At 43.0% G+C, this 22467-nt stretch overlaps 1 protein-coding gene across 13 annotated transcripts in view; it reads left to right on the top strand.

The window, feature by feature from the left end:
- The window catches only part of PKHD1 (PKHD1 ciliary IPT domain containing fibrocystin/polyductin), an 800857-nt gene that overhangs the window by 134445 nt on the left and 643945 nt on the right, over nt 1–22467 (top strand). For all 13 annotated transcript variants that reach the window (XR_004538726.1, XR_004538727.1, XM_033936724.1 and 10 more), the window contains 3 exons: nt 8075–8213; nt 9961–10121; nt 18284–18468. Coding sequence is in view for 11 of the 13 variants with exons in the window: in XM_033936724.1 (XP_033792615.1) it covers nt 8075–8213; nt 9961–10121; nt 18284–18468 (485 nt within the window). In the remaining 2 variants the exon portion in view is untranslated. The remainder of the gene's footprint in view (nt 1–8074; nt 8214–9960; nt 10122–18283; nt 18469–22467) is intronic.

Here is a 22467-nt window from a genome sequence, read left to right as displayed (position 1 = left end):
CGGGTAGCTTGTTCTGAGAGTTAGACAAACTTCACATGAACAGCATAGAAATTCATCTAGAAAATAAGTTTCAAAAATAGTGAATTGGGTTTGGCGAGAACAGCATCCATCTGCTCTTTTATGCCATATTTGGATGTTTTTCTTTTTTGGAAAATGAGCTCCATAGCTGCTACTAATGGATATTCAGCTGGGAAGAGCCAGTTATCTCCTGCTGAATATCTGCGGTTAGGCACTAAAACACTATTTATTCAGAGCTCTGGGTAAATCAGGTTCAATGGGTAGGAGTAGCTGTACGTCATCTGCATAGATGTAGAACTTAGTGTCCATTGACCAAATCAGCTTGGCTAGTGGCTTGAGGTAGATATAGTAGTAGTAGTAGTATACTGAATAGAACAGAAGATAGTTTCGATCAGTGCCCAGACTGTTGTCTGCCTGATAGATAGGATCGGAACCAAGCAAGTACTTCTCCATTGATACCCATTTCTGACTAAACTAACTGAGAAGATTGTGTTTAATCAGGTATCAGAATTTATTGAATCAACAAATGCAATACATCCCAACCAGACAGGATTTCGCAAACATCATTCTACTGAGCACTCTTTAATAGGAATGACAACAAAGATACTGAATCAACTTGACCATCACAGATCAGTTATCCTTATCTTACTTGATCTTTCCGCGGACTTTAACATTATTGATTATGATGTTTTGCTAGCTAAGCTATCTTCCATTGATATTTCGGGCCAAACATTCAACTGGTTCAAATCATATTTTGCTGATCACTCTTCAAAAGTAATACTCAACAAAACTACATCTCAAACGTCCAATATCGAATTTGGCATCCTGCAAGGCTCCATCCTATCTCCACTTTTGTTCAATATCTTCATAGCCCCCCTAATGACCCTTTGTTAGTCCGTTGGCTTTTATGTTTTTGCCTATTCAGATAACATACAACTTTTGCACCCCATATCCTCTGATGACCCTAACAAAATTCTTAACATTAATAAAAAAAAATGTGATCAAATCAGTCTCTGGTTGAAGCAGAATATGCTAGCTCTTAACATTCAAAAAACAAAGGCCTTACTATTCCCCTGGAAAGAAGGTACTTCCTTTGGAGCCCCTTTCACCATTAATGGCAATTCATTACAACTGATCAATTCAGTAAAAATTCTAGGTGTCATGTTTTTTTACTACAAACTTACTTTTCACGAACATATTAGTTCAGTGGTCAAGTCTTGTCATTCGGTCGGTGTCAAAATTCTTAGAACCAAAATCAATAAACATATTAATCCACTCTCTAGTGATCTCAAAACTAGACTACTGTAACTCACTGTTTAAAGTTATTACGCAAAGAGTGATCAGATGTCTATAGATTATTCAAATACTTTGTTCAATTCTAAGTCTTTTAGGAACTAAAATTGTGGGTCACTTATCCATACACTTTTGTATATTGTTATTTATATTATTTGTATGGACTTTCAGACTGCAACCGGGCACCACACCACCTCAGTTGCTAAACTCTTCGTCAGTCAAATCTTTATTAATCTTTTATTTTACTCTTTTTGACTATTTTTTAACTTTTTCTTGGATCTATCTAAAATTATCATTTCTTTTTAATCATCATATTAATTAGACAGAGGAACCTCACTTATCTTAATAGTGATCAATTCATCCTAATACCTCTCCCGACATGCATGTTTCAATGTTAGAAACTTTTCTTCAGGGTCGAGGTCACTAGAAAAACACACAAACGTTAGACTGTAGGCTTACTAATCCTAAAAGACTCCTACCAACAGTGCCTCAATTAAATTTGAATTCAAAAAAGTATGAAGAAAACAAGCCAAATCAGCATGGACGTCAGTGTTTGCCATTTGAGGGAGCAATTCAGTCATGAACTTTAGCCAAAATATACAGAAATACTCAAAACCGGCAAGCTAATGAAATAAACTTACAGGACTTAAAAGGCTCCTACGGCAGAGCCTAAACTAAATTAAATTTCAAATAACCATAAAAAAAGCCCAACCGGCATGAACGCCAGTGCTTACTGATTGAGGGAGCATTTCAGTCACAAATCTTAGCCGCGAGTGGAACAAGGGTCCTAAAGAGCAGCGGGCCCGACACACGTAACCGCGCGTATGACGTCATCAATCGTGTCGGGCTGGGCTCAATTTTAAAGGGAAAGCGGTCAAATAAAGTACTTCAAAAAAAGCGCAGACACATTTAGGACTTCAAAGAACAAACCCGGGGAATGGAAGGAAAAATCCTCACAGTATCGAAAACCATTCTATTTCTTCATTTAACCCCCCCCGGCACCAAAGATTTAAGTCTAACTAATGTACCAATCTTCTTAGACAAATTGCTGATTCCTTATGCACCTGCTCACCCACTTAATCAGCCGATCATTCACTACTTTCCATTCCATATTTAAAAATAATTAATACAAAACGCCCCAACATCTTTTCAGTTACAGCACCTCAAACATGAAATGCATTACTAACCTATATTAGAGAAGAAAAAAATAGAGGATCGATTCTAAAGCAAATTAAAATGCTTCTTATTCAACTTACCTTAACTAATAGACTGGTTTGCTAACGTTTCTTTCAGATTTCCTTTTTCCATTCCCCATCCATATTGTTTTATCCTTAAGTGTCTTCCTATCCTTTCATAAAATGTATTTCTTCCCCCTTTCCCCTTGGATCATGTACATGTATATGTCTTTATGAGTTTTTATGTAGCTTGTTAAAACTCTTTTATGCTTTGTACATCGCTTAGAAATTGGATATGCGATTTATCAAATTTTAATGAAAACTTGAAAACTTGCTAGTTGTGCTAGCATACTATCTTGATCCACAGTGTCAAAGGCTGCTGAGAAATCTAGAATAACATCGATTTCACAAAGGGGAGAAAGTCGAACCAGACCCGACCAAGGCTAAAGTGCTGTACGATGCCAAGGTTGTCGATGTTATTCTTGGAAAAGGGCGGAAAAATCCCAGAATATCTGATCCATTTTAATGGTTGGAACAGAAGTAGGAGGCGCTTTATTTGTAAAACTGATTGTTTACCACGTACTCACATTTATAGGACCCCCCAGGAACCCCTGAAGAAGACTTTTTGTCAAAACGCGGACCGTGTTGGGTCCTTTATCCCTAGCGGACTAAGTCCTTTAAGACTCTTATGTGGATGATTTACTTTTATGTGGATGGAATTATTTTATGTGGATGATTTCAGTGTACCTTTGGAACTTTGACACTTTCAAATAAAGTCCATTTAGGAGCATCGTCATTCCACAGTTTTTTTTTGGCTCTTCATGTCAGACCACTGGTTAAGTTAATTTTTCCCTTCCTGGGACCTTAGCCTGGTGCTATCTAGCCTTGCCAAGGCTCCTTTTAAGCTCATTCAATATGCTTCCCTCTTGGACTTGATGATCAAGTCCATTTTTCTGGTTGACATTACTTCAGTGTGATATGTGTTGGACCTACAAGCTCTGTCTTACAGAGAACTATTCCTCTGGATTTTGGAGACTGTGGTTTCCCTTTGGCTGAAGGTGGTTTTGGCTTTCCATGTTAATCAGAAAATGTGTTTAACTGGTTCCCTTGGGACTGGGATGACTTGGTATATATGTTTCAGTTTATATGGGAGCAGTGGCGTACCTAGGGTATGTGGCACCCGGGGCCCATCATTTTTTGACACCCCCCCCCCCCCCCATGTAAAAATTTTTTTTTTTTTTTTTTTGCAATAACCATGAAATGGAATAAATGGTCAGAATAGAAACAGGCAGTGAAAATTTTCTTTTATTGAACCTCATATATGTAACCATTATTCCAAACATAACATAACATAAATTATGTCTAAATTGTCATGACATTAGAAGTACATATGGAGTAGTTGCAGGTGATGCTTGGGACAGTTCTGATTGTGTTAGTTCGGTTTTATGTGTTTTTTGAATAGAAGGGTTTTTATTTCTTTTTGAAGGTTTTGCAGTCTGTGGTTGATATCAATTGGTTGTAGAGTTGGGGGTCGAGTGTTGCAGCTCGAATGGCTAGGAGGTTGTCGAACAGTTTTTTTCTTTTGACGTTTTTGGTTGGAGGGTGTGTGAATGGTGCACAAGTTCTCCTATGTCTGTTTGAAGTGGATTGAATTATTTAGCTGAAGAAATTAGTTACCCCCCATTCCATACACATTAATTCTCTTCCATTTTTGTTCCCATTATAAAAAACACTGATAAGTTCCCAGAAAAAAAATACATTAAAATAAGAAGTGAAAACAAAGGCCCCTACAGATGAGAACATAACATAAGAATAGCCTAACTGGGTCAGACCAATGGTCCATCATGCCCAGTAGCCCATTCTCATGGTAGCCAATCCAGGACACTAATACCTGGTCAAAACCCAAAGAGTAGCAACATTCCATGCTACTGATCCAGGGCAAGCAGACACTTCCCCCATGTCTTAATAACAGATTATGGACTTTTCCTCCAGGAATTTGTCCAAATCTTTCTTAAAACCAGCTACACTATCTGCTTTTACCATAACTTCTGGCCACTTCATTTTTAAGTTTAGATCTTTCCTTTCAAACAGAGACCTTGCTAGATGTCAAATACAGCACAAGGTAACTTCACATGGACTTAGCTGTGCAGGAAATGTGAATCTCCTCATACACCCACCATATAGTGCAAAAATGTGCAAAGGTCTGTTTTTTTCTTTCGATCACTACATAGCCTAATGCCACACAAGCAGCGCTGTTACAAACATATTCTGTAGGTCAATGCTAAGGATAACAAAGTTTCCTTCCTTGGACCAGAAGGAGATAAACCACTGGAAGAGATCCCAAAACAACACCCAAAGACCCACTCAGTGTGTGAATCAGTTGAGTGGAGTGGACTAACTGGGGGGTGGAAATGGGCCCGGAGTTTGCTCAGCAGAATTTCCCAGACCACCTCTTCCTCTCAACACATTGACACGCTGCCACCATCACCACTAGGAACACCTCACTGGGTAGGCCAGCTATGCTATAAACTTTATAAAACACATTATTATATTTTCTTATAAAGCACATATTTTAACTGACCTCTCTGACATCCTCAGCCTTTCCATTCACAAAAATAGAAGGAAGAAAAGTTCCCATTTCCTGCTGTCTCATGTCCCCGGCCTATACAATATTTTTTTTCTGCAGACCCTTCAAAAGTCTGACCAAATCCTCGTTTCACTTGCATTATAAAGTACTGAGGATGCCATCTCTCCCCAATCCCAGGTCCTAAAGTCTAAGACAGTAGCGCAAACTAATGCTGCCAGATACAGGAAAAAAAAATTTTGATTCGATTCAGCCCTATTGAATTGGTTTTTCAATTCGATTTTCCTGCCCAGTTGGGTGATTTTTTTCAAAACTCCTGGTGGGTTTTATAGCTTTTTCACCCCCTTTGGCTTCTCCTAACCACACTGGCGCTGTGGTGTAAATTAAATAAAGAAACAAAAAGGACTTTTCCTCTTTCTGTTAAATCCTAGCTCACGTTTGCAGTCCAACACCAGCTCTGGCAGGATACACATTTCAAATCTGACATGTTATAATCACAAAACAGAAAATAAAATTAATTTTTCTACCTTTTGTTGTCTGGTTATATTTCAAATCTTGTTGGTCCAAGGCTCTGGTTTTCTTCTGATAACTTGCTTGCCAGGGTCTCCTTCTTTCTGCATGCTAACCATCCATCTGCCAACTCTGTCCTCCCTTTCCATTTCCCTTCCCTTCCCAGGAAGTCTGGTATCTTTCCTTTTTTTCATCTCCCTCCACAGATCCACCTTTTCTTAAATACCCTTTCATCCGGCATCTCTCCCTCCTTCCCCACCATCCCAGAGTCCACCATCTCTCCGTTTCTTTTCCTAATTACCCTCCTATCCAGTATCTCTATCCCTCCTCCACACCATCCCTTGTGTCCAATTTCTCTCCCTTTCTGTTCCTTCCCTCCCTAAATCCCATGGTCCATCATCTCTCTCCCTCTCCTCTATTTTCAGACCCATTATTTCTTCCCCCCCCCAAAGTTTGGCATATGCATGTCTCTTTGAACACCCCCTTCCCTCCGTGTACTTCTAAATCATGGTCCCCCCCCAAAGGCCTGTCCCCCCTTAAAGGTCTGCCTGTCCCACCTTGAAGGCCTGCACCCCCCTTGAAGGCCTGTCCCTTCCCCTTGTAGGCCTGTCCCCCCCTTGAAGGCCTGCCTGCCTGTCCCCCCCTTGAAGGTCTGCACCCCCCGAAGGCCTGCACCCCCCCAAAGGCCTGTCCCCCACTTGAAGGCCTGTCCCACCCCCTTGTAGCTTCTCCCCCCCCCTTGTAGGCCTGTCCCCCCTTGAAGGCCTGCCTGCCTGCCTTTCCCCCCTTGAAGGCCTGTCCCCCCTTGAAGGCCTGCACCCCCTTGAAGGCCTGCACCACCCCCCTCGAAGGCCTGCACTCCCTTGAAGGTCTGCACCCCCCCCCCGAAGGCCTGTCCCCCACTTGAAGGCTTGTACCACCCCCTTGTAGCTTCTCCCCCCCTTGTAGGCCTGTCCCCCCCCTTGAAGGCCTGTCCCCCCCCCTTGTAGGCCTGTCCCCCCCCTTGTAGGCCTGTCCCCCCCCCTTGTAGGCCTGTCCCCCCCCCTTGTAGGCCTGTCCCCCCCTTGAAGGCCTGCCTGCCTTTCCCCCCTTGAAGGCCTGTTCCCCCCCTTGAAGGCCTGCACCCCCCTTGAAGGCCTGCCCCCCCCCCTTGAAGGCCTGTCCCCCCCCTTGTAGGCCTGCCTGCCTTTCCCCCCTTGAAGGCCTGTTCCCCCCCTTGAAGGCCTGCACCCCCTTGAAGGTCTGCACCCCCCCAAAGGCCTACACCCCCCCCGAAGGCCTGCATCCCCCTGAAGGCCTGCCTGCCCCCCTTGAAGGCCTGCACCCCTTGAAGGTCTGCACCCCCCCCCGAAGGCCTGTCCCCCCTTGAAGGCCTGCCTGCCTGCCTGTCACCCCCTCCCCCTTGAAAGCCTGCTTGCCTGCCCGCCCGCCCCACCCTGAAGGCCTGATGCCCCGACCCACCCCGAAGGACCGCTCGCCCCCCCTGGCCTCCCCGCACCACCTATGAACAGCCGCAGCAGGATCGCGAAGTCAGCGTCAGCGATCCCTGCGCTGCTTCCTGCGCCACGGTCCCGCCCCTCCTCTGACGTCAGAGGAGGGGCGGGATCGCGGCGCAGGAAGCAGCGCAGGGATGCTGACGCTGACTTCGCGATCCTGCTGAGGGCTGCTTCACAGGTGGTGCAGGAAGGTCAGTGGGGCGAGCGGTCCTTCGGGGGTGGCGGGGGACTGAACGGCAAGGCCGGGAACACCCCCTTAGGGCTGGTACCCGGGGCGGCCCGCCCCCCCCGCCCCCCCCTAGGTACGCCACTGTATGGGAGTAGTCTCTGAGCTCCTTTGCAGTCTGTGTTGGCGATTAACATTACTGTTGAGTTAATTCTTGAGCAGAACCGTTGGTTTATGCCTGTTCTAACAGGTGCCTCTACTTCACATGTATTGAGTGGCTCTCAGTGCTTGGGTACTAACTGTAGGTTGAGCTAGAGAACCCAGTGAAGTACAGCAGAGGCAGAGTGAAAAATCTGGAAGGGATTCCTTCTGCAGCAGCATGCAGCTATAGGGAAATAACCCATCTGTCTAGAATGTCTCACCTATATACTGGAAAAGAGCTTACCAGGGTAAGTACATCTCTTTTTAATGACTAGGAGCCATGAATTCCACTGTACGTTCAGTGACAATGGGTAGACAACGTTATACTTTCCTCACTGTAACCTATAAGTCCTGGATATTTACCAATGCTGTAAACAGGATGGTGTGCAAAAGCTTACATATAAGCAGAAATAGTACTAAAACCACATCAGGTCTCTCAACCTAGAACATCTTTATTATTTATTTTATTTCTTGAGAAAAATAATAGATACTCATCAAAGAGACCACCTTAGCTTCCTCTTCTTTTTTTTTTTTTTTTTTTTAGATTTAAAGTAGGGTTCAAATTAAAGTGTGCTTTAAAATGACATGTTCCTAAAGTTGCATGTACTGATGATTTTATTTATTTATTCAGTTTTTCAGATAGATCCCAAGCCAGCCCGTCCAGGTGGGAATATTATAGAAACCATCTCTGTGACAAGATTGTCACATACTTTCAAATTGATTTTTTGGGTTGCCAATTGTGGTGTCGGTCTTCCTTTCATAGCAGTAAGGTAGGAAGTCATTTTACTATTGTTCTGTACTATTTTCTGGGCAGTAAGGCAAGATTACATGACAACCAGTTATTCTGAATACTATTCAAAGTAAGACAACTTTTGGGGGGTTCAAGATGGGGGGGGGGGGTAACCATATTATGCCTTGTTTCCAAAACTCTCTAGTTCAGTGTATCACAAACTGTGTGCCACAGCAGATTCCAGATGTGCTCTGAACTGCCGGCAAGGAGAGGCGCTGGCTGACTGCTTATAGGACGTGCCTCACGGCGAGAAGCACGTCCTATAGGCAGACTCTCTTCCTCACCAGCATCCCTCCACCTCTTCCCGCACCTCCCCTCCTCCAGGATCCCCCACCGGCAAAGTGACAGATTCAGGGTCGCGGTTAGAGGGCCTCCGCACACTTCCGGATGCCTTCTGGTTAGGGCACCGGGTTTTGTGTGCCATACCGCTGAAAAGTTTTTGGGACACTGTTCTAGTTGGTGATATCATGTGGGGCAGATTAATAGTGGCCTACCCCAAGCATTTCTTTTGCAGTTTGCAATTGAACCATGATATCAAACTAACCTTTATAACTCAGTATAAAAGACAATCAATAATATCACATTTCATTCCACTATCATGCAGAGTCAAAAATCGGCTTTCATTCCTATGGGATCTTCAGACCACCACCACCGAGTAATATAACTTCAAGTGGTATCAATTTTTATTAGTAAGCCACACTTTTTCTTATTTTTATCTTTTTTTTCTTTTTGTTTATATTTTACTTTGTAATTTCATTTAGTTTCTAGATATATTATCTACAAACTAAATGAAATTACAAAGTAAAATATAAACAAAAAGATAAAAATAAGAAAAAGTGTGGCTTACTAACAACCCGTTGGGACTAATAAGGATTGATACCACTTGAAGTTATATTACTCGGTGGTGGTCTGAAGTTCCCATAAGAGTGAAAGCCGATTTTTTATTCTGCATGATAGTGGGATGAAATGTGATATTATTGATTGTCTTTTATAGTACCCCAAACATATCATGCTGAAATTAAATAAAATGTTAGAACTGGAAATATTTAGTCCTTGCAGACCCCACACTATTTTTGCTTACTCTGAACCACTTCAAGTCATAAGAATATAAGAACATATTGTAAGAGTTGCCATATTGGGACAGACTGAAGGGCTATCAAGTAGAGAATGACATGGGGACAATATTTTCCCTGTCTCTGCAGGAACTAATTTTCCCGTCTATTGTTGTGGTGTACATTTGGGTACAGTAGGCTTTTGGTGGATTTTGGAAGGCTCACCATAAGGGGGTTATGGTAAGATGTGTACCTGAGAACTTTTATGTGAGGTTCACTGCAGTTCTCCCTAGGGTGCCCCACTACTCTGCTGGGATATTTATATGGCTAGTCTACTAAGAATGCTGGCCCTTCTACATCCCAATGGTTTGTTTTTATGCGTTTTTCTTTTGAACATTTTTGTTTCCGAAAACGATACTAAAAGAGATGCACTAAGCTCAAAAACATCTAGAAGTCATTTTCTAAACAAAAAGATGTAGGCCGAAACACGGCACGTGTTGAGTGATTTGAACTTGTATCATACCAATAAAGCGAGACTGGTGATTAATTCATTTGGTGTGCTGTCTACTCCATCTCTTCTGTTGTTGGTGTCTTATTTATGGAGAGATTTTGTTCATCTGTTTTCTCTCTTGGTATGAAAAATGTCTAAACTTATGAATGGGTTTTGTATTGCAGAAGAGTCTTTTCCTCTGAAGAACCTGTATTAAATGGAAACTTTACAGAGTGTGTAGAATATGGAAATGGAAGTAGGACCTTGACAGTTGAAAGGTTACAAAATGCAACTCCACCCCTTGGAGGAACTTTTAAAATTCAGCTGTCAAACACAGTGATATCAGGTAAGGTAAAATATGAGACAACTTTTGGGGGGAGGAAAATGGTTCAAAAAGTTAGACACACTAAGGACAAACACAACTAAAAAAATGGCCTGATTTTTCAAGTGGCCTACATGACTGGTTAGCAGAGAGACCAGTAAATGATATCAGAGTTGTCAGAGGACTCCCTTGGAAGAAGCCTGATAACCCAGAGAAGTGAACCAAGAGTGAGTGAAACCAGGGAGGTCGTGTAGGTGTTAGAACAGTGTCCGGATGATCAGAGTTGACAAAAAATAAGATCATAAATGCCTGGGGAGTGAAGAGGTGAAGGGTAGTGACTTCTTGGCCCAATCACATCATCACAGACAATGCTAGATTATTTTGTCATATCATACATCATGTCCGATCATCAGACTCATTATTTATTTATTTTAAAAATTTATATACTGTTTAAGACTAAATGGTTTACATAATGTCCATGCACAGTATTTAATTTATAAAATTTTATTGAAGAAATTCAGTAAATATACAATAATATAATACAATAAAATAGTCATTACATTAAAATTCATTATATTTCCATCAAATGTCTTTCATTTCTTCAAAATATATTTCCAAATTACCCATTACATCTCTCAATACCCTCCCCCTATTTCCTCCCCCTTCCCTTTTCCCTATTCACCTCTCCCCCATCCCCCCCATAAATTAAAATGAACACATAATAAAAACAAGTACATAAATAAAAATAGACATATAGTAAAATAAACATATAAACAATTTTCAGAGAAATACCATAAGGTGGGTAAAAAATATCATGAGAAGGCTTTTGATCGAGTGGAGTGGTCTATCACATTTTGGCTTCCCATCCTCATTTATGAAAATGGTTCAATTGCTCTATGCTTTATCCTCTGCTAAAATTGCTGCAAATGGTGACTTATCAGATCCATTCCTACTAAATAGAGGCTCTCGGCAAGGTTGCCCTATTTCACCATTGCATTTCAACTTAGCCCTAGAACCTTTGCTATCTGCAGTCAGACAGAACTCTTATATTTCTGGTATAACGCTCTCTAATGTAGAGTTTAAAATATTGACATAAGATGATGATATTCTGTTGTACCTCATTAACCCTCACGCATCCATGCTAGAATTTATTGCTTTAATTTCAAAATGTTCTTCCTTCTCAGGGTACAAAATAAATTGGGGCAAAACAGAACTGATGCCATTAAATCCTCTTTTATATTGAGAACTACCAATTAAAATGGATTACCTTGTCAATAAAATAGCTTGGTATATTTTTTTCTTAGAGAATTATATACCTCCACTAAAATTAATCTAGATAAAATTACTCAAAAAGGTAGAGACTCTTTATCATCCTGTCTTTATCATCCTTCATTTAAGCTGGTGGGGAAACTTGACTATATGATTTTTTTCCTCCTTTTATAAATCTCTACAAAATATTCTAGTTTATATGAAATAAAAAAAACCCTAGAATATCCACTGCTAAACTGAAAACCACAAACATATGGGTAGGGTAAATTTCCCTGATCTTCACCTATACCGGGGGTCGGCAACCTGCGGCTCCAGAGCCGCATGCGGCTCTTTTCCACCTTTGCTGCAGCTCCGGTAGTGTGTCACGCAGGCATGCAGCTTACAAGTCCGGCGTCGCGGCGGGAAATAGCCATGCTGAGCAGTGAGCTCAGCACATACACAGATGAAAGCCTTGCTTGCTGATTGGTCCGGCGGCCCCACCCCGCCATGCCGCCGGACCAATCAGCAAGCAAGGCTTTCATCTGTGTAGTGCTGAGCTCACTGCTCAGCATGGCTATTTCCCGCCGCGACGCTGGACTTGTAAGGTGCACGCCTGAAAAAGAAATCATCCTGGCCGGGGTCGGTGTCATGCTCCGGAGATCTACAGCCTTCCTATCTCCCTCTCCCTTCTACCTGCTTCCGGCCACATCCCCTGCTCCGCGGCTCTCTTCGGCAACTCAGCAGCAGCGATCGACACAAGCTTCTGACGTCGGGGCCTACCCTCTGCGAGTCCCGCTTGTTTCAACTTCCTTTTTCCACAAAGGTGGGACTCGTAGAGGGAAGGCCTCGATGTCGGCAGCTTGTCTTGATCACTGCTGCTGACGAGTTGCTGAAGAGAGCCGCGGAGCAGGGGGGTGTTGCCAGGTGCAGGTAGAAGGGAGAGGGCCAGATGCAGGACTCGTGGGTGAGGGAGGAGAAGAGAGAGAGAAAGAGAGAGGGGAGGAAAACAAAAGGAAATATTTCATACTGGGCTGGGCCGGAGTGGAGGGAGGGTGGAAAGATTCTAGCTACAGGGTGCAGTAACAAAGGAAAAGGGGGGAAAGCTGAAAATGGAGATAGTGACACAAAGAAGAGAAAGGGTAAGCAGGACCTACTGAATAAGGATAGAGATACAGAGGGGACATGAAGAGGAGGTGAAATAGAGACATAGAAGTAATGCTGAAAAAGTGTGTGGGGGGAGATAAAGACATTGAAAGGGCAAATGGTGAACATGGCGTAAAGATAAGGACAGAGACAAATGAAGATTCTGAAAAAGTGGTGAGATAGGGATATAGGTGAGATGGACACAAAGAAGGGTGATGCTGGAAAATAGGTGGAATGGTAATTCTGACAGACACAGAAGGGAAATGCTGGATCAAGGAGAGATGGGGCTCAGGCTGGATGGAATGAGGAGAAATGCCTTGTTGGCCCAGAACTTCCTCTCCTACGTCAGAATTGACGTCAGGGAGCGGAATGCTGGTCAGCGCAACACTTCTGCAGGGAAAGCTTGGGACGGCGGTGGCTTGGGGGCTGTTCCCCGATTGCGGTGGCAGCAAACCGAGTGGCTTGGGGGACGGCACGGAGACAGAAAGAAGGGGGAACAGGGAGACAGAAAGAAAAAGTTGGGGGAGAGAATGAGGTCTGGAGGAGAGGAAACATACAGGAGGCTGAAAGAAAGGAAGAAAGATTGGATGCACAGTCAGAAGAAGAAAGTGCAACCAGAGACTCATGAAATCACCAAATAGCAAAGGTAGGAAAAATGATTTTATTTTCAATTTAGTGATTCTGTATATAGCATTAAGATAAGAAACAATATATGCAGTGTTAGATTTGTTTTATAATGGTTTTGCGGCTCCAAGTTTTTTTTTCTTTTCGAAAACGGGTCCAAGTGGCTCTTTATGTCTTAAAGGTTGCAGACCCCTGACCTATACCATAAGGTCTTCTTGCTTAAACAAGCTTCCAAATGGCTACACCCTTCTGATTTACCTAATCCACCTAGATGGTTTATTCTTGAATTAGCCATTGTATATTCCATACCTCTCTCCAGAATTAGGTTCATCTCCTCCCATCCACATAAAAAACAATCTTATCAAGTCTGCTACTTTTAATGTTTTGACACAATGAAATAATGCTCTGCAGGCACCTTGTTAAAAATTTTCATAGAAACATAAGAATAGCCTTACTGGGTCAGACCAATGGCTCATCTAGCCCAGTATCTCATCTTCGTGGAGGCCAATCCAAGTCACAAGTGGCAAAAACCCAAATAGCAGCAGCATACCATGTCACCGATCCAAGGCAAGCAGTGGCTTCCCCTAAGTCTGTCTCAACAGCAGACTATAGACTTTTCCTCCAGGAACTTGTCCAAACCTTTTTTAAATCCAGGTACATTAACCACTCTTACAACATCCTCTGGCAATGCATTCCAGAGCTTAACTATTCTATGAGTGAAAAAATATTTCCTCCTATTGGTTTTATGTTTCAATGAAATTTAGGTGCACATGCAGATGCATAGGTAACTCCTAATTAATGGCAATTAAGTGCCAATTTATTCCAATTATTGATCATTAGTACCTAATTGAGAAATTAGTTTATGCCCACATCTGTGTTCCATGCCCATATTTGAGCACTCTATAGAATCTGAGGATGTGTAAATGCTAGAAATAAACAATATAGAATTCTGCAAAAAATTCAAAAAACTTTCACAGAATTTTCAAATGTTTTGCCCAGGAGTACATGTTTCAGTGCATGACCTACTTCAGGGGCTTTATTTCAAACTGAACTGATTCCCAAAATGAACAATCAAAGGGATAGCTGTAATACTGTACAAAAAACTAGTGAAAAGGGGAGTCTTGGAGGGGAGGTCCAAGATGGCTGGCGTTACTAGAAGCGACTCTGAGAGCAAATTTTATGCCGCATTCAAAGCACAAGGGGAATGTCCGAGTTGACCCTTTGGAGAATAGGATGTCTTCCTCGGCACAACTTTCAATCTTGGACTTCGCTGCCAGCACCTCCAGTTCCCTTGTTGAGACCATAGGGTGATCCGCGTCATCTCCGCTAAGAAGAGATCCTGGGGATTTGGACCTGGAGGTATCCCTCTCCCTTCTGAAAGCTGTTCCTCCGCCACACACGGGACTCATGAGAACTGGTGGCAGTCATTCAGGGAGAGGTTCAGGGCAGGGCAGGAGCTCAAAAAGCTCGCTCGTGCCTGGTATACTGCTTGAACACTAGGGAATCAAAAAGGTACATGGAGGGAGGTGAGAGGTACAAAAATTATCAGAGTCGGCCAGGACATGAGACGGGAGGGATCCCTCCTGTCCCGGCCTACCACTGCACCACCAGGTCATACGGCTGGCTCAGTGGAGGCCTGCAGGACATCGGGAGAGAGGGGGGGACAGGTTGCAGTGCAGGGAGGTGGAACAGAGTACAGAGCCTGGCAGGGAGTGAGGGGAGACAGAGTGGATAGCCTGTCAGGGCAGGGAGTGAGGGAGGCTGGGTGCAGAGCCTGGCAGGGAGTGAGGGGGGCTGGGTGCAGAGCCTGGTAGGGCAGGGCAGATGAATATTAACACACACACCCCACCCCCCCCGGCTTATATTCGAGGCAACCTTTTTTTTTTTTTTTTTTTCTCCTTTTTTGGGGGGAAGAGAGTACCTCGACTTATATTCAGATTGTCTTATATTCAAGTATATACAGTAATTGGTGCCAATATTAGCACTCAACACCTTAAAATCTGCTTTAATTGGACTTAATTAAAAGGTAAGTGCTTAATTTGAAAAACTTGATTCTATAAAAAGTAGATGCCTAGCCCAAAGTACCTACACTAAAAGTGGGCGTGGTTAGGGATTGGATCATGGGCATGTGTTCAAGTTAGGCACCTCTTTGCGTGAATTAGATACCATTAGGTTCCAATATCAGCACCTAACTTTGGGTGAGTAAAACCCTGGCATAAATATGGTGTGTGTAAATGTTAGGATGCTAACCACCACCTAAGCACCCAGGCAATATTAAACATGATTCTATAATGGGTGCCTAAGTTATATAGAATCGGTGCAGATATCGGTGCCTATATTTAGGCAGACTTTATAGAATCAGGGCATATCTGCCAATATTCAGTCGGTGGTGGGCAGCACTTTGCCCACCACTGGTGATAATCCTGCATATTCAGTGATGGGCCATTTGCAGTGAGTGCCATTAAATATCTGGGTTTTTCAATGCTGGCTAGTGCATAGCTAATTAAGGTGATATTTAGACCTAATTGGCCAAAGCTTAACAGGAAAGAGAGATCTGCTTTTTATATGGCTTTTTTTCTGCCCACTAATACAGGTCGCCTTAATTCTGAATATTGGGATTTAAGCGGTCACAACCCCAGAATCATCAGCTTGTTTTTCAGCACTAACCAGGCATTTTCAGCAGTGATAACTGATTAATTGCCACTGAAAAGTCTAAGTTAGCTGCTGAGACACGAGTTAATCGGTTGGCAATCCTGTGGTTAACTTGGGCCGAATATTCAGTCAGTTTGCGCCTGGGCTAGATTGAAAAGAATCATATTGCATAATAAAGTTAGTTTGGGGTTTTATTCGTGTACAATATCATGAGCAATGGTGTAGTAAGGAGGAGCAGTCTATCCCGAGGACCATCTTGGTGGGAGAGCCGGCACCTCTCCTCCTCCCCGCCCCCACCTTCTGCTCCTTCACACTCTCCCTCCCACTGCAAGCGCACCTTCACTTCCCCACACCATACCTTTAGTTCTTCACCAGTTCAAGCAGGCATCTGATCTCTCTCTCTGATGTCACTTCCGGGTCTCGCACCTAGGAAGTGACATTAGAGGAAGAGCCAGCATGGGCAGCAAGTTGGTGCTGCTGCTCGTGCCAGGGATTTTAAAGAGGTATGGGGAGGGGCATGCACATGTGGTGGGGAGGGGCAGGGAAGGAGTGGGGGGGGCAGAGAAGAAGGCAGGGGGGGGGAGTGCCACTGCACTGGGCTACACCCTCACTACACCACTAATCATATAATAATATAATAATAATAATAATAATAATTTATTCTTATATACCGCCAAACCATTAGTTCAAGGCAGTTTACAGCAAGAAAGAACTTCACAAACAGAAAATACAAAATGGCAATTAAGTCACATATTTATCAAAAAGATAAGTTTTAAGAACTTTCCTAAATAAATAATGAGACTGAGCTTGGGGAATAAGCATATTCCCTCATGAATTAATTGCACTAGCCTGAAATGCAAAGGATTTTCCTAATAATCTCTTATAACGACATGCCCTTACCGATGGAAACATAAGTCAGTAAGTTTATCGTGTATTCTTATATGAATTAAAAAATTCAAAGTGGGAAGAGAGGTAGGTTGGAGTCAGTCCAAATAAAACTTTAAAAACAGATACAGCCAAATTTAAACAAAACTCTAGCCTCAAATGGCAACCAATGGAACTTTAAATAATAAGGGATTACATGATCATGTTTTTTTAAGACACTGCTTAGATGAAATGGGGCACTTGGGAAGAATCTGGAATTGGTTTCAGGGTTTTTTTGAAAAAAAGATCCTATCGAGTGGTGAGTGATGGAAAATACTCCCATTCCTGGAGTAATCCTTCAGGGGTACCTCAAGACTCCCCGTTATCACCCACACTATTTAATATATACATTTCCTGCAGAAGCTAAATTTAATCTTTTACATATATGCTGATGATATTTCCATTTTAATTCCTTTGAATAACATAACAAAAGAAATTTTAGAACAAATTTCTTATATTATGTCTGAATTAGAACAACAGACAACTAATTTTAAACTAGAATTGAATACAGAAAAGACAAAAATCTTTTTAGCAAGTCCAAATGGTCATGACTATCCAATTTTAACTTTGGTAGAGCACACAAATTTGGTGGTAAAAAAGTGCTTTTTTGTATTATGGAAGTTAAAGACCATCAAAAATTATTTGATTTCTTAGCTTTTAGACTGTTGGTACAGGCAATGGTATTATCCATATTGGACTACTGTGATATTGTCTACTTGGGCGCACTGAAGAAAGTTGTGAAAAAATTAAGAATAGTGCAGAACATGGCTGTTCGTTTGATATTCGGACTAAAGAAAAGTGATCATATCAGTCCTTATTACCGATCACTGCACTGGTTGCCAGTGGAGGCACGAGTAATGTTTAAAATCTCATGCCTCTGTTTCAAGTCAGTTTGGGGACTTGCACCTACCTTTCCTGCTATCTCATTTTGTGCAGATAACCAGGAACTGCAACCTATTTGCTTACCCGAAGATTTTAGGCTGTAAACTCAGGTCTTATTTAGATAGGATGCTTGTTTTTCAAGGAAGCAAACAGTCCTGGTTGGGTAACTATATCAGTGGAACATGTTGTCCTATGGCGCTTTTAAAAAAGAAACCAAGACAGTATTATTTGATAAATTCATTTCTTAATCTGTGCTTTTATCTTAATTTTTTTAACACAATTAATCTTATCCTATCAATTTTAAATTTTTAATGTCTTTTTAATACGACAGGTTGTATTCATTTTTTACTATTTTGTATTTCACTGATTGTCCAGTTTTTCTCTTTTGTGGAAACCGCCTAGAATTCTTCTGATTAAGGCGGTATAGAAAAATAAACTTATGTTATGTTATTCTGTATTATTCTGAGTCTATTAAGAATTTTGTTATGAGATCCCAGATAAACAATATTACAGTAGTCTAATATGAGCTATCTTTAATATATTTATTTGATACATATAGTATAGAACATGGCATTTGCTAGGATTTTGAAGAGGCATTTGAAAATGAAATATTTGAGAGAATTAGACTCTCATAAATGTGTGCGATTTTTTTTTTGTTTTGCTTGGCACACTTCCGTGTGCCTTTCCACATCAACTTTATATTTCTCTTTTAGGAGTTCCAGTGAACATCTCTTCCTACCACCTCAAGATGCTCCTGCAGGGCAACTCTGATAATTTTACTGCCCAATACATCAATTCCAGTGATTTCACTGTCCTCAAAGATCTAAGCACTTGTTACCATAATATCTACAGCCTTTCGTGGACCTCCATGACTGGTGATCTGCCTAATATGATCAATGTAAGTGTTGTTATTTCAATTTAAATGTTGCATTGATGGTGCCCTACATATTGATACTGAAATAGGGTGATTCAGACACATGGTGATAAGCCAAGATTCCTACTATCCATGAATTCTTTAGTGCTGTTCATCATTGACCTTACTGAAAAAAAAATCTCACTTTTGTTAGATCAAGGTCTTTTTCAACAGGAAAAGGTGCCGGGGCACTTTTTATCTATTCTCCAAGTTCGGGCTCATTTGATAACTCTGGCCAATGCTCATTTTGGTGTCTCAAATGTTAGACCTGTTTCTGGGTATATTTGACCCGCTGATTCCAAAAATGTCACCAGCTTTCTCTTATCAGCTCAAGTTTTTGAGATACAAAACATGTGCCATATGCCACTCTTCACTCTGCTCACCCATTAAAAAAATCAGGATATTTTAATGTGGAGGGGCATAATAAAAAAAAAATGTCCAAGTCCCCTTTTGGCCTAAGGCCTTAAATGTTGAAAGTAGAAGCAGGGAAAATGTCCATTATTATAAAAAAAGGACAAAAGGAAGTTTTTTTGATAATGGCCTGCATCTACGTTCACCTGTATAAATGCTCAGACCACCACTACGTCTACACTAACAACATATCACCCTAAAAAAAGCCTAAGTCCCAAACGCCCAACACAAGAGCTTTTAGGCGAAGGAGGAGCCGGTCTTTCGCCTAAAAGCTGGATTCTGTAACCAGTGTCTGTCAAAAACAACACTGGTTACAGAATCCACCCCCCCCCCCGACAACATCGGGCCAGGAGAGAGCCCAAGCCCTCCTGGCCCCGCCGATCCGATCAGGGCAAGAGGGAGCCCAATCCCTCTTGCCCCGCCAGCCACGACCCTCCCCAATGAAGATTGGGGCAAGAGGGAGCCCAAGCCCTCTTACCCCGCCAGCTGCGACCCTCCCTAACGAAGATCTGGGCAGGAGGGAGCCCAACCCCTCCTGCCCAGGTGAACCCCCTACCCCCCACCTTCACTAAGATACGGGCAGGAGGGATCCCAGGCCCTCCTGTCCTTGATGCGCCCCCCTCCCACGATCGCCCTCCCCTGCCGACTCCTCAACCCCCCCACACACCCAATCCCCCTCCCCGTACCTGTAAAAGATGTCTGGACGGACAGGTCCCAAGCCTGTCCGTCCAGCAGGCCAGGCATTAAACAAATGGCTGGCCTTAGGGCCTGATTGGCCCAGGCGCCTCAAACCCTGCCCAACCGGAATCAGCCCAGTAGCCTTAGGCCCCTCCTGTGGGGAGGGGGATTGAGGTGGGGGGGTCAAGGGGTCAGCGGGGGGGGGTGATCATGGGAGGGGGGTGCCTTGAGGGCAGGAGGGCCTGGGATCCCTCCTGCCCGTATCTTAGTGGGGGTAGTGGGTTCGCCTGGGCAGGAGCGTTGGGCTCCCTCCTGCCCAGATCTTCATTGGGGAGGGTCGCAGTTGGTGCTGCAAGAGGGCTTGGGCTCCCTCTTGCCTGATCAGATCAGCGGGGCCAGGAGGGCTTGGGTTTTCTCATGCCCGGATCGAATCGCGGGGGAGGGCTGATTGCTGCAGGAGAGATGGCTCATCTCTCCTGCTGCGATGGTGATCGCCCACCCCCCTCTGAACTGCGGCACTTCGGGGTGAGGATCGCCGGCAGGGGAGATGAGTCATCTCTCCTGCAGCGATAGTTGCAGTAGGCGGTAGGCAGGTTTCTGGGGCCACTAAGCTGCAGCGATCAGCTCAGTGCGCCCTTTTTCGGCACTTATACTTGTTTTGACTTGGTCTAAGTCAAAACGTATAAGTGCCGACTAGACAACCTGCCTAAACTTTTGGTTATACCTGCTGTGCGCCTATGTCTAGGTCGGCCCACCTCCCGCACTTCCCCCCCCTCTAAAAACGCCTTTTTTCACTCTATGCGTTTAGAGGCAGGGGAAAGTCTTAAGCTGGTTTTAGATAAGTCTAAAACCAGCTTTGATTATGGGTACTTGGACGATCAGGCTTTTTGATCGTCCAAGTACCCATTTATGCCACTTTGTAGATGGTTTTTTTTTTTTATTATGAGCCCCGTAGTGTTTAAATCAGTGTATCTCAAACTGTGTGCCTCCTGAGATTCCAAGTGTGCCACGGCACACTGAGGAGGAAGAGAGGCACCTGCCTGCTGACTTCCCTATGCAGTAAAGCGCCAGCGCTGCCCAATTCACCGAAGGCCTGCATGTGTACAACATGAAAATGTACTTTATTTCATACCAAAAGCACAAGTTTATGATACAAACTTTCCAGTCATTCGACACTTAAGAAACTCTTTTTGTAAGACTTCCGAGAGTGGATCTGCCAGGATAATCTCGAATAAGATTTCATAAGTCTGCCATCATGTGTGCATCCCATCTTCCTTGGTATCTGTCTTCCATTTTGTTTATGTCTTGGTGAAATCTTTCACCTTGCTCTTTGCTTAAGTCAACAAGGTTCTCTGGAAAGCAATCTAAGTGACTGTGCAGATAATGGATTTTAACACTCATGTTACAGCCAAGCCTGTTGAAATGGAAGAGTATATCTTCTGCTAATTGTGTGTAGTTGTCTGCCTTCATGTTGCCAAGAAAGTTTTTCACAACAAGAACAAATGAAGACTAGGTACATGATTCAATTTCATTCATTGATGCCATGGAATGTGGGTCATTTATAAGTTGTCTGATCTGTGGACCATCAAAAATTCCTGTCTTCAGTTTTTCCATGGAAAGTCCAGGTAACATATGCGCTATAGGGCTCATAATCAAAACTTAAACACGTCTAAAACCCTGCCCAAGTTGGACTTGGATGACCTGAAAGACAGATAATCAAACTGACTTTCTGGACGTGTTGTGGGACTTTTTATGCTTCTGAATACCGCAGTGTGCCCAGAGCTGAAAGGGGCATATATGGAGGAGTAGTTAGGGCAGCATGTGGGCGGGATGTGGGCGGACCTAGACTTAGTTGTCCTGAACGGATAATTGAATGTTTTATTAGATATCCTGGATGGAACTTATATGTTGTGACTTAGATGATTTAAAACCAGATATAAGTGCCAAAAATGTATCCAAAGTAACCAGATAACCTCTGCAGAGACAAAGTGAAGACCCACACAAACTCCCCCCACAAAGATCACAATAAAAAAGTACATACCTATCTCCAGAACATCAGCACCTGGTTTAGGAAAGCCTAGTAGAGCTGCATACAGGTGTCTTAAATAGCCTGCTGGGTAGGCTAGTGAATCATAGAGAGGAGGATCCAGGTCCATAAACCACTACATTTATGGTGGAACATGTGCACCCACCAAACCCCCCCCAAATCCTATACTACTGCCATATAGGTGTCACATGCAGCCATAAGGGCTATTGGAGTTGTAGACAGGTAGATATAGTGGGTTTTGTGGGTATGGGGAGGGGGGGCTCACCATAACCTATAAGGGAGTTCTGTGGCACCCTTTTTGTGAAGTTCACAAAAGTGTCCTGTAAGGTGCCTCACTCCTCTGTTGCCATGTCTGGGTGACCAGTCTATTATAAGATTGGCCCCTCCCATGTCCAAATGGTCTTGTTCTGGGTGTGTGGTTGAAAATGTGGTATAAAGATAGATCTTGTCTTAGACAAGCAATATCCTGGATGTACAGATATAATTTTTTTTTTTTAAATTCTAGATGTATTTTTCGAAAATGGGCATTTTCCCACTGCTGACTTTGGGCGTCTAGTGCCACACGCCCAAATCAGACTTAGACGTATGATATGATTGTGCCCCTCTATGTATTCAATGTATGAACTGTCTTTTTTCAAAGCCTTTACAAATTGTTTCATCAGGCCTAGCTTTATATGTAGTGGTGGCAGTATGATTCTATCTAGTGCTACCAAAGTTTCATTGATTGCATTTTGTCCTCTAGCCACCATATATTCCCTCGGAGGCCAATCTTTTTTTGCCCAAAGTTCATGTTTCTGCAGAAGAGATTTTTTAAATAGCGGTAAATAAAAGTAATACATTCAACCATA

Source organism: Geotrypetes seraphini, chromosome 3 (genome assembly GCF_902459505.1).
Source record: "Geotrypetes seraphini chromosome 3, aGeoSer1.1, whole genome shotgun sequence".
NCBI classification, from domain to species: domain Eukaryota; kingdom Metazoa; phylum Chordata; class Amphibia; order Gymnophiona; family Dermophiidae; genus Geotrypetes; species Geotrypetes seraphini.
Note: the sequence above shows the minus strand (reverse complement) of the source record. Positions and strands in the feature narration are given on the sequence as shown.